The following is a 13,064-nucleotide window of genomic DNA, read 5'->3' on the forward strand; positions in this document are numbered from 1 at the left end:
GGCCAACACCTGCTACGATCACACAAACATCCACCTGAGGGCGCTGTAACAGAGGACAATGAAACAAAGGTTAAAATTTTGCATTTTTTTATAACCCTTTGGTTGCATACAGGCATTTAATACATCCGTCTCTTGCCTTAAGCTATGAATCTCCTAAACTTACTTAACAGGAAATTGAGTTTTAGAGCAAAAGATGGAAGGTTGCTTTAGCAAAAAAAAAAAAAAATCTTGTAACTATTCATCAAATATTTTGCCATAATACAAGTTTACTCCATGTTCTATATCACAAAGTTTGGAGAACATTATAGGTTCTACACTTATATTATACTTAGTATAAAATGGTGTAATAATGTATTAATATAAAAAGGTGTATAATATCTTATTTATCTAAGGTAAGTATTAGTATTTTTGTTCTTTTAAATGCTCTTCGATTGTTTTATTCTTTTTGTCTGTTTTGTAGATTTTGTATATTTATATTGCAAATTTATGATGGGAGCGCTTTTAAATATTGCATCTTGTTTCTAGTGTTTTTATTGGCACATTTCATGATTCGCATGTAGTGTCGTCTCCTGCCAAGTCAATAAATCTAATCTAAATCAGGCAAGCAAACACTCTGACTCTGCATGCTTCACTAAAGTAGAATCTTCTGAAATGTATTTGTATTTCAAAACATAATATACAACATAATTGGTCACATTTATTCTTTAAAAAAAATGTTTATTTAATTTGTGTTATTCATTTATTTATCTTCATTCGACCCACCTTGCCCTGCTCACTGGTAGAACTTGATTTCTGTGTCGACGCAGTCAAAAAACAGATCTCCGAGCTCGTCCCCCGGGATCTCTCCATTCAGCATCGCCGAAATCTCGCTCAGACACTGCGACTCCAGCTCCCGCAAGATCTCATAAATTACAAGCCCCTCGTCCTGCCGCGCATCAAAAGGGAAAGGTTAAAAAATGTAACAAAATAGTAAATCAGTTCAACTTTGCCGCATACTTAAGTGACATGTTAAAAGAATTGCACTTTTAACATACAATATGACTACATACTGTACTTTAATTTCAACATTGTTTTGATCAGCGCTCTTACAATAGTAAAAAGTACTCTCAATTCTGTATGTGAAAGTCTACAATAAAGATATGTTCTCGACTTTAGACATGTAGATATTATAATTACATTACAAAAACTGCTGATTGTTAATTAAGACAAAAGAAACAATTAACGTGAATATTATTGTCTTTGAAAATCCAGTACAGCTTCAAGGGCCTTGTTAAACCACTTTTACACTTACCGCCGTGTACTTGTATTAAATATACCCTCTAATGCGATGTTATTTCAATTTTGTAATATCGAAGATTAAAGGGGACGTAAATATGTAAAATTTACTTGACTATTTTAACTATGTTGTACCAATGTTCACTCATCATTTGCTAACTCTGAGTTGTAATTTGATTGATTGATGCATGTTTGAGTAATCCATGGATTGTCCTGCATTTGAGGTTTTAGAATGCTCTCCGTTTTCACCTATCCCCTATCCCCGCCCATGATGATTGCTGGTGCAAAGTGTTAAAAGTCAGGTACAAAGCCTATAAAATACAGACTTCTTTATAAATGTATTTAATTTGAAGCTTAAACTGTGCATGTGCTTTTGCCATACGACACCCGAAACCATTGCTCATTATTAAGTGCTACTATTCCAATATAATAACTACTAATAAAACATTGATCAGTGCTCACCGGGTTGGTCTCCATGGTGTTGAGCGCCACCTGGTGGGCCTTGTACAGGTCGTGTCTGCGGTCCACTTTGCTTTGAAAGCGTGGCTGTTTCCTGACTGGATCTTCTGGTCCAAACTGTGGGGAGACGACCCTCAGCACTGGAGCGTTACAGTTCGAAAACACAAAAGGCTTGAAGACAGACCTGACAGAGCAGAGCAGAAACGAGAGGACAGAGAACAGACTCAGAAATACCCAACGACCCAATGTGTTAATGAAAAGAAAAAATACAGGAAGCATTAAAATGATTCATAGCCCAGACATGTTTTGAATTGAATGTTTTGTTTTTGGAATAGTAAATCTGTTCAGGCTGAAGTGAGACCTGATTCTTGTTCTGGAAAATAATTATATCAGAATTATACTACATTATATTATATTATCTTTATGTTTTAATAAAATGATTCATGTCAAAAAAATCATCTATATAACCTTTACTCAATAATCAGTAGCAAAGCCTTTACTTATATGTATTAGTTTGTATATGGTGATCAACAATTTGTCAATTTATTACTTAGGGAATTATGTTTTTATTTGTCTGAGCTATGAATATTGCTGTGCTTGATAAAACAGAAGCCTGGTAGAACCTTGGTTGTAGTATAAAAACTGGACAGTTGATTTACTAATGATGATAATAATAATAAACAGGAAAGACGAAGAGAGATTCAGTTAACATGCAATATCTGTGGTTAGACCCTTCATGAATAAAGGTTCTATGGCATATTCCCCAAAAGTCGGGCTTTAAAGTATTGCACACTGATGTAAAATAAGAGTTTTATGCCATGCCAAACCTGGATGGGTCTGGGGTGGCAGTGAGGAAGTGCACACAGGGCAGGCTGGGGTCTGTGGGCAGCACAGACACCATGCTCCCAGTCGTCCTGAAGCCTCCCGAGTCCATACAGATCCCACTGGGTTTGTCTCTCAATATGGACATCATCACTTCTGCTGTGACTGAACCTGAGACCAGAGACAACACAGGACGTCTTATTCCCACAAGACGAGATGAGAACACTGTCAATTGGGTCCACGAGGACTGTGGTTCAGTTCATAATTTTGGCCTCACAAACATTGATAAACTGATTTGCGTAACCTTTAGTGCTCTGACAGATGTTTACAAAATACAAATTACATTCGACTTTGAGCTTCTGTCTTTTTTTTCAGTTTTTTGGAAAATTATTATTACATACTTGATATTGCTTTGTTATAGTAGTTCAATAATAGAAAAACAAAAAACTTTCTAAACACAATTAAAAAGCCGCATCGTTACCACATCACATCCTCACCATATAGCAATAAGATATCAATTTGTTACCGTCACATTGTTAATAGCTTTCCTCAAAAACCATTCTTCTTAATCAACTTATGATAATTGCCATTCGTACATATGAATTGTAACAACGTTCAAGTAGATGTTCTGTTTAGGAATAATTACTGCAGTTAAAAAATGTGAATTACTAGTGAAAGGAAACCAGATTTATTTAAAAAAGCCTAAAATATCCTTTACTAAGAAGCAAGAGAACAATGAAATAGACAAAGTGTGTGTCAGTGTCGTTACCGCGGTGTTGCTGGAGCAGCTCGGTGCCTCCTCTGTAGCGCTGTTTGGCCAGCTCCATGCGGGCAGGAGGCTGCTCGGGGCTGAACACCTGAGTGAAGCTGAAGTCGCCCTGACCGTCCCACCAGCCCTGGGCCTGAGCCACGGCCCGCAGCTCCGGGTGCTCCGCTGAGAACTCTGTGGAGATGGTCAGCTGGTTTGAGATGTTCTTAACTCCCTCTGAAACCAGAAGACAACAGTAATACACAGATTAGAGCAAAGTAGGGCACCTCAATTTATTGCAAATGTTCCGATATTGAAATATTAGCTAATGTAATAATTGATCATCGCAACAATATAAATTACGACAGAGTCCTATAACATAAGTCATTGTTTTTGATTGTTCTTAATTAAAACATTGAAAAGGCTGTGCTTATTCATTTCTAAATTTGTCTTGATTGGTCTCTGTTTGACACATACATTATTAAACATATCACAACAATTTGTAATATTGTGCTGCCCTACAGCAAACCTACAAATATTTGTTGATACCTGGTTATTTTAACGTTTTAATGTGTGTTCTTTACATACATAAATTAAATAAATAATTGTACATAAATTAAATCAAATCTATCTATATAAATGCACTTAAAAAGGTTAATACATCCATAATAAGATAATAAGTTCCATCTCATTTATGGTTGGGCCATATAGCAAAAAAACAACAAGTTTTTTTCTGTTGGATTTCAGTACTGATTTCATGTTTAGAAACGTTACCTTTATTGTCCACCTTAATGTAAATTTGCCTTTGGTTCACTATTAGACTGACACTCAGTCCATCACACTTTACATTCAATAAATAAGTATCAAAACCACATGCTTTTACTGTCAGAGGATCGACTGTGGACCTCTCAATGAAAATACCGCAAGCCCATCACTGATGATATGAAATGACTGAATCTCGATTAAATGCCCAGCCTTATGTCCCTCTTGCTCCACACCTGTGATCTTCTGAGCCGCCCAGAGTCTTCCTGCCGTCTCCAGGACCCAGGCCTCGGAGCGGTCGACCAGGAGGAAGGTGTTGTGGTAAGAGAAGGCCTCGGTGTCCTCCCTGCACTGCCCGCCCTGACCGTGCTGCTGCAGTAACTCAGTGATGACAGAGAGGGCGCTCCACGCACTGTCCCCACGCTCCAGACCCAAACTACAGGACACAGGCAGCAGTAATGACAGGCTGGTCAAGGCTGGGAAGTGACTGTGTACCGTTAAATTATAAGCAACACGTGACTCTATGCAGCGAGTCATAAAACTATTATATCATCTACTATTTTCATAAAGTGATGGTATTCATAAATAAGAGGTGCATATGACAAACATGATTTTACCTGCATTCTTCTCTTTTGAGTCGTTTTTAAGAAATTATTATTCACGTTTTTATTGTGATTTTAATGTGATTTCAATGCGTCTTTTCCTTTTCCGAGAAGCACTTTGAATGACTTTGTGTAGGAATTGGGCTCTACAAAGAAACATGCCTTGCCATTCCTAAATGATCCCCATTCTATTTATTATTTAGTGTTTCATAGTGTTTTTCATTGTACAAGTGAACGACTGAGATCAGTAAATCAAATCAGTATTGGTACATTCAAGTCATTTGCCTACTTACACTTTTAAAGAATGCTCTTGCTGAAAAATAAACTTGCGTTATGTTACTATGTTATCATTCATAGTAGTACTAGAAGTAATACTGTGCAAGTGAAAAAAAAGTACAAATAACACACATCAAAAGCGTCAGTTCCCTTTCTGACATCTACAGAAACAGTTTATATAGGCCTATACAGCCTCAAATACCTTGAATATCAGAGAATCTTTCATTTATCCGATTTGGAGATGAAAAGATAAGTGTAATGCTTTAGTGCGTTTGACTCTCCTGTTGTGACACGCTTTTGGCAGTCACCACACTAAAAGGATCAAAGCCACAGACCTCCACTGAAAACACACAAAGATAATCCGTGCCAATGTCATTTCTTTCTTTATTCATCATCGTCAAAAAGATGAATAAATTAAGTTGGTAAAAAAAGAGTTTGTGATATGGTTGGACAGCATGATAATCGGATACACAAATTCAGTCTACTTTGTTTAACTGTAGTTTAAAGGCAGAACTAACAGAAGTGATCAGACGACTGTATGTGCTTAGTAAGTCAATAGTAAAATAAGAAGTTTTAGTTGCAAACAAAAAGGCCATTTGAATAAAAAAAAGTAGGGTGTTGTGAACAAAATTAAAATGTGTTTATTCAGCCTAAATAATTAAAACTGTATACAGATTTTTTAAAGCAAAATAATTGGCCATTATCATTTATGAGGTTTATGTATTTTTGAATATACTTAAGTAATAAGAAATAAAATGAAGACGTGTTTCAGTACTTGTAACATTATTTAAGCAATTAAGTGACAAATTGAAATGATGTGCAGCGTGGCTTAAATCTCAGCTGGAGAACTGCATACGTTTATTGGCTCTTTTTTGTACACTAAAAACGCTGTACATAACAAGAAGTCTATATAGCTACATTACAAGTTTATCATCTTCACAACACATAAAGTTGCTTTTTCTTAAATTACAAAACATATCATGTCTAAAATGATGTAGATTGTTAATTGTGTTTTGTTAGCTTGCACATTCCTGTTAATGTAAAGCAGATTCAGTACACTATGCTAGCTTTAGGTCAATGTTTCAATTGAATGCTGTAACTAAGTGACTGATATATTATTATTAACCAAAGCGCTCTAACCGTAGCAGGTCCATGCCGAGCAGAGCCTCTCCAGGGTTCACCTCCTCTCTGGTCCACACTGCCTCGTTCCCGATGCACACGCCCTGATCGTTGGCCCCCATCTCGGCCCCCCACATCCATGCAGGTTTACTGAGCACCACGGCATGAGTCTGCTCCACCTGAGGAATCTGGATGTACGTGCACTGGGGGGAAAAGGGTTTTAAATGAAGGATGTCATGGTTCTTTTGGCACTTAACACATGTGCAGATGTCAAGATGATTTGGTTATATATGTATTATGCATTTCATATATACTTCAAAATGTTAAAACTATTTTTATCCTGTTTATGTCACATTAACTTGACTTTATCTTTCAGAATGTTTGGTTTCATTAAGCTTGTCACATCCAAAAAGAATTGTGGTCCATTGAGTTGCAACCCCCAAGATAAAACCCCCCGAGATAAATTACTTCGGTAAACATTTACTGCTGCATTTGAAGGGCGTCTCTGTTTTAAAGCCTTCCGGTATATCACAATTTGAAATGTTCTCTTATATAATTCGAGACCCACAGATTTAAAAGATACAAACATTTTGGGTTAACCCATTTTGATGTTTAAAAAATAAAGGGTGATTCAGTTTTACCATCTGGCATTTGACAAGCAAAAAATAAATAACATATTTTAAAACATGTATTTATTAAATACTGCAAATATTTTCTAACTATTTTGGTTGTTGTTTTTTTCTAATGCAAGTATAAAGCAGTGTTTTAACGCTGTTGGCACCTGGGCCTCTTCTGCTCATCCACGATCACCAGTCTTTTCAGACGAGTGGCTTGTTGTGCTCTTTTGTTTCTCTCTCTTCTGGAAAGCACAGGCTCTGGCACTGACCTGTCTGTGTTTTTCAGCTCAGCAATTACAATGTCCTTTCCTTTAAGGTTGTCTTTCATCTTTTTCATGACTCCAATGGATTTGGGGACTTCCTGTTTAAGTTGCACATTGTTCTGCACTGTAGAATGTTAAAGATAATGGAGATCCTTATGTATCTTGATTTGATTTTCCAGCTGTTTTTCTTTCTTTTGGTAATGTTGACTTTCATGTTTTCTTTTGAGAGAGACTCGACCAGATGTCTTTCCTCTCTGAGTGTGAGGGGGGCTGGATATTGAGAGACACCCTTATCTTTGAGCTCTTGAACGTCCCCTGTTGGTGTGGGGCAGAGCAGAGCCTTCAGGTCAAAGTCTTTGTCATAGAGGTGTTCATCATCCTCAGACATGTAGCGATACCAAGGCTTCATGGTGATAGAACTCGAGCTATTCTCGTGTGCATGTGGCTACCAAACATGTGAGATTCTTCAAAACAGAACCTCCTGTGTACAAGTACTGTAACTCCATGGTAGTATTATCTCCATGGACTTGAGTGATGAAAAATGCTGCTATGGTAATTAACAATTCAAAACAATATATACATCTTGTGATAGGCCTTAAAAGGGGTTGCAGTTCAATGCTAGTCAGTCCGGGAAATTGATAGTGCTCTGGAGTCATGGGTGGTACCATCGACCACATTACTTGAGGTCAAAGCCTTGTTGATATTGATCATATGTTTACAGTAGACACTTGGCCTATGATCATAGAGACCATTCCAATACCAAGCCTCAGTATAACATTTCAACTTGTTTTGAATCCTTGTTTAAGACAATGTCACAGTTAACAAAGATCTATAGATTTAACAGTCAATTAATCACTTCTTACAGTTGCAAATGACTAATGTTACAAAGATCCTGAAACAAACAAAAAACACTGCCTGGATCTGTTAATGTACAGTGTATTCATGGTGATCTTTTGGGCCTTGCTTTCAAATATTACCCGACTTTTCACCTTTAGAAAACATGTCAATATTTAACAGTCACACAAAACTACTTGTCTTAGGCAGTCCTATTCTATTTGTTACATATCTATCTAGTAGCACAGTGTTTCTGCAAATCTATCCCTTGCTCTGTGGTGAGACTTACCTCCAGCACTGAGCCGGGCGGGTGAGTTTCCGCAACGTAGAACGTCACCTCTTGGACCTCATCGCGGGGTCGGTCTGAGTTCTTCCCAAAAATCACTTGGTCGTGTTGGGATCCGGGGGGCAGCGATACAAAACAGTCACACGATCTGGGACCCTCAGCCATCCTGCAACAGACACGCAGGGAGTTGGAGAAGAACTGGTGTTAGGGGCACAAAGCCTGCATAAATATTTGTGAAATGACAGTTGCTTATAAAATGCCTTAAATCTCAAGAGGAGAACTGCATAAGTCTGTTTGGTCTTAATGTCAGTGAGGCAATCTGTAATAATAATAATAATAATAATAATAATAATACGGAAAACTTATGTAGTGCTTTTTTGGACACTTTGCGAGATGCTTAGCACAACAAGAAAAAATAAAAAAAAATTAGAGGGCGTATGACTTAATTTTGACTTAATGTGGTTCATTTATACCCGTAAATATATATGTTAGTGTTACGTCAATAAAGGAGCTATTGCGGGAAACGTAAAAGAAATAACAGGAAGTGATGGGTAAGTGTTTACTGTGTAATTTATTAGTGTGATGTCACCAATAACAAACAGGAAGTACAATTATAAACCTAAAAAATTGCTATTCTGGGATAGAATTTGCATATTTTTTAGCAAAACGTAAAATAAAAATAACTGCATTTTAGTTGAGTAGTTGAACTTGTCATAGGCACTCTACAACTATCACAAGGTTTTCAATACCAAATACAAGATTAAGAGTGCCTTTTAATAGCGCTGGGTTCTGTTTAAAGGTACCAGTATAGTACCGAACAAAAACGTTGCAGTACCAAAAACTGGTTCAAAAAAGTGTTTATGCCTGGTGGCCACAAACTACTTTTCCCCCATTCAATTGTATTCAATGGAATTGGTATGGAATGAAGATTTTAATTAAATTTGTTTTTTTCTAGATAATAAACAACACATTTACTTTTCATCAATGATTAAATTCATACAGGAAACAGTAAAGTAAAACGCTGTTCTGGTACCACCAAAAACCTACCAGCAACAGGCATCTGATAAATATACTATAATTGGAAGATGCAGAGAAGATTATCATGGCAACTACAAAAGGATGAGACGCAACAAGCATCATTTTTGCATATTTAAATGTATCATAACATTGCCTTCTTTTCAATTATAGCCTTTAAAGTGGGAACATCTGTACTCTATCTCCTCAAACCTTAAAGTGAGTTCCTGTTGCCCTATAAATTATTCTGTAACACTTGAGCATTAGAGACATCAGGCCTAGTTCCACAGAAACACCCACAGAAGTACTTCACTGGATCATAGTTTTAGTTTGTCCTCTAGCAACAACAGCATATTTGGTTGAGGCTTATTTACAATTGTTGACATCGAGCAGCAAAGAGGACCCACGCCCTTTCGACCATTGCCTGATGAACAGAGAATACTCATAATAATAATAATAATAATAATAATAATACTCTGTTGCACGGTGCGATCCCGGTGCACCGCCGTTCACACACCTACACAGGATTAGAAAGCAGAGTACTTTAGTGGCAGTAATCTCCACAAATCCGCACGTCAACTATTATCGGTCTATTCTCAATCATTTTTGCGACAGTGAAACGCGTCGAGTCCGGAAACCGTGTCGCAAAAGCGCACCGTCAGATCGGCGCGTGGCAGCGTGGTGGTGGTCGCGGAGCTCCGGAGGACTACGGGGGGATTCATCGCGTTCCTTCCCCGAGAAAAGGCCCCACGCACCCGGGGCTTTGCCTTGCCATTGCCCGCCCCGCTGTCGCTTCACGGTTCCCCCCCCCGCCGCGGAGCCGCAAAACCGCGACGTGACAATGCGCATTGTTGGTTCTCTTAGGCTCGGGCATTAATAAAACAGGGCGGAGAGTGCGTGTGCGTGCGGGGGGCGGACGGGGGGCGCAAACTACCGCTACGGGTGCGAAGTGTTTACCTTGGATCATTCGTGAGCGCGGACGACACACACCGGCTGCCGCGAGGAGCAGGTTGGGAGATGTGCGTCACGTGACCGAGGGAGCCGAAGGTCCGTACTTAAAGGTCTCGTCTCGTCTGGACACGCGCGCGCGTCTCCAGCGAGTCTGACCGAGGTCCAGTCCGAGGGCTGCAGCCCAGAGAGCGGGGGAGACGCAGACGGGATCAGCCCGGGATGAAGGCTAATCACAGGCTGCGCGGTTTATAATTATGATAAAGTCAACGGGAAACTATTCAAATGTGGCCGCGTGATAGGAAAGTGACACTCACTCGGCAATGTCTGATTCTGGAGTGATGTGCGTCTTAGTTAAGGGAGCTATTGGCTTTGATGCAGCTATGTGTAAGTAAATAAATACTCACCCACAAACATGACCAAAGTCTGGCCCCGAGCCAAATTATTTTAAAATAAAGTAAAACAAATATATACATAAAATTAAGTTGGGTTAGGGTACTATAGTACATAGTATATATAAAACATGTATTGGAGTATAAAGCACAGATACCTGTTCTGACATTTACTGAAGTAAAATGTTACATAAGTAGGCCACAGTACTTTTAGTTTAGTACTTAGTTACTTTTCACCACTGACTGTGTTAAAATCATTAAATCATATGGTGTTGCCTAAACTCAAGCACAAAGGATCTTGCTTTGATTCCTGTACCATGCAGTATTTGTGTGCAGGCTTTAGTCTCCTGTGTCTCTGGTTTCCTCCAGGTACTGCAGCTCAAGCTAAAACAGATGTTTTGCTGGTGCCCATTAGGTTGGGCAATAAAATAATTAAAAGAAACAAATCGTCACAGTCTGTTATTTTGGTGCTTCTTTCTCAGATATCCTCTGCACTTTCCACCATAAACTCCTCCTATTGTTCAGCCTCCCTCATGCTCTGTGAGTGGCAGGTGGTTTCAACGAATCCCAGTGAAGTTTGAGCTGTCAGAAGAAGCAGACAGCAGTCAGGCCTACTGGCTACACAAACTAACTCCAGAAAACGGTAATATACTTTTTTTTTGGCACATCGCTCACCCCAATATCTGCAGGGAAATAAAGTCTTATCATATGTTTATCTTAACTACATCATCAGTTTCAAAGCCAGATTTTCTTGCAAAAAAAGAAGAAAGCCAAGCCAATACTGTTTTATGGTAAGTTCAAAGGGTCAATTGAATGTTTCTTTCATATCAAAATGCAGGTCTTTAAAGACTACAAATTTGGCAACCTGGAGAAACTCGACTTGAGCTATGAACCGTTTGTGTCATCTTATTATTGAAAATAGGTTTCTATGGTTATGTTTCGAAATAAAACAAATCATGCAAACCGGATTAGTGATATAGCTTTGTGATATAGATTTTTTTCCCGTTATGTTAGTTCTGTGTAAATATATGCGCATTTAACAACTCCATTCTTGAAATTGTTGGATTGTTGTCATACATTTTTCTTTAATTTTCTCCTGCAAGTTTTCGCGGGTGACTGGAGCCTAACCCAGCGACTTTGGGCCTTGGACAGGTGCCAGCTCGTCACAGGGTTAACACTGGATTGTTTTCAAGCAACGCAATTCATTTTGTAGCCATTGTTCACATGGAAAGAGGCGGGAGAGCAATTAGCTACATAATGGAAACTTTTATGTTTCATATTTTGACTTGGTGCCAGAGTTTAGTGACGTCTTTGACGTTGGTGACAATCTTGAAGTTATAATGACTATCATAGTAATAGTTCAGTTTAAATCATTAGTTAGCTGATGTGTTGTCATCTTGTTAGTCTAATTTTATGTTAATACGGTTAGGCAAATTAAGTGTTAAACTTTAGCCTTAAACCCTTGCAGTCTGTAAAATGTTGTGTTTCTACTGTTTGGGCATGTTTTTCCTTTGCCTATTGACCGAAGAAAAATATGATTGTAAAAAAAAAAATTCTAAATGCTATCTATTACTAGACACAAACACAAATATTCTTATATTATATATATATATATATATATATATATATATATATATATATATATATATATACATATTTTATAATTTTCTATAAAAAGTTGCCTATTATTTAGTTGGACATTTATTATTAGTATTATTTATTTTTCAAATTAGTGGCACTGAAATATTTTAATAACATTATTTTGATATAGTTAGATGTTTTCATACTACACTAAATTGTAACATGATTAATTCACAATAAAACTATCATTTAACCTGAATGACCTTCAACTCTAACTCAGTTTTCTTACGATTCGATACACAGCTTGATACATGGGTCACAATATCATTACAGCTCACCACGTTTTAGAAAAAACAAAAAAGTAATGTTACTTCTATTATTTTCATGCTAATTATCAACAAGCTCACATAACATTTCATGATATTACAGCTTCTCTGCTCAAATATCGCAGAATTAGGGCTTAGTTTAGTCGTTTAATTTCTGTATTTTGTTGTGCCAAATGTCGCTGGAGTAGAACCATTAGCGTATTGATTTGATATTATATTAAGTGCTGCTGCATTGGCCTACTTCTACTACTACTAATTAACACCTACTGTACATAAATTACCTCTAATAATGGTGCAAGTATTATTTATTTATTAATGTATGAACTTCATTGTTATTTATCTATTTAACCATTGAGATCTCTTTTTCAAGCGTTCCTGGGCGTATTTGTAATTGTTGCTACAAATACTTACTTATAGTTATTACTGTGTAATTGCTGCTGCTACTACTACAACGACTATGTACAAGCAGTAAAATATTGTTCTTCAGATGTCTTTTTACATAATCTTTGACAAACAAAATAAAAGGCTTGCAATCACGATCAAACACAGTTCTTCAGTACATGTGTTCTCTTCTCCGATGCGAGGGCAGAAAACCAGGATATTTTTTCTGTATCTTGCAGCACCTGGAGGCCTCACCGCTTTAGACTGATTGTCACATTCGCATGACTTGTTGAATAGTATTCCAAGCTCAACTGATTTTTTTGCCATGAGCGGTGTCCTTTCATGACTTCATTGGAACC

At 37.7% G+C, this 13,064-nt stretch overlaps 1 protein-coding gene across 2 annotated transcripts in view; it reads right to left on the reverse strand.

Moving 5' to 3' along the window:
- Positions 1–10,221, reverse strand: part of scrn2 (secernin 2) — a 10,486-nt gene extending 265 nt beyond the window's left edge. The window contains exons 1-9 of one of the 2 annotated variants that reach the window (XM_072434320.1): positions 10,035–10,221; positions 8,067–8,229; positions 6,085–6,266; positions 4,303–4,502; positions 3,326–3,541; positions 2,562–2,727; positions 1,738–1,918; positions 763–925; positions 1–43 (exon numbers count right to left, since the gene is read on the reverse strand). The exon at positions 1–43 is cut by the window's left edge and continues 265 nt beyond it. In XM_072434320.1, the coding sequence (XP_072290421.1) occupies positions 773–925; positions 1,738–1,918; positions 2,562–2,727; positions 3,326–3,541; positions 4,303–4,502; positions 6,085–6,266; positions 8,067–8,228 (1,260 nt within the window). In that variant the 5' untranslated portion in view covers position 8,229; positions 10,035–10,221 and the 3' untranslated portion in view covers positions 1–43; positions 763–772. Of the gene's footprint in view, positions 44–762; positions 926–1,737; positions 1,919–2,561; positions 2,728–3,325; positions 3,542–4,302; positions 4,503–6,084; positions 6,267–8,066; positions 8,230–9,598; positions 9,619–10,034 lie in introns of those variants that run through there. The other variant, XM_072434321.1, reaches the window with a different exon arrangement.
- Between the last annotated feature and the right edge of the window lie 2,843 nt (positions 10,222–13,064).

The sequence above is a fragment of the Eucyclogobius newberryi genome, unplaced genomic scaffold, assembly GCF_026437365.1.
Source record: "Eucyclogobius newberryi isolate DKJ021-1_F unplaced genomic scaffold, fEucNew1.0.hap1 SCAF_664, whole genome shotgun sequence".
Lineage (NCBI taxonomy): Eukaryota > Metazoa > Chordata > Actinopteri > Gobiiformes > Gobiidae > Eucyclogobius > Eucyclogobius newberryi.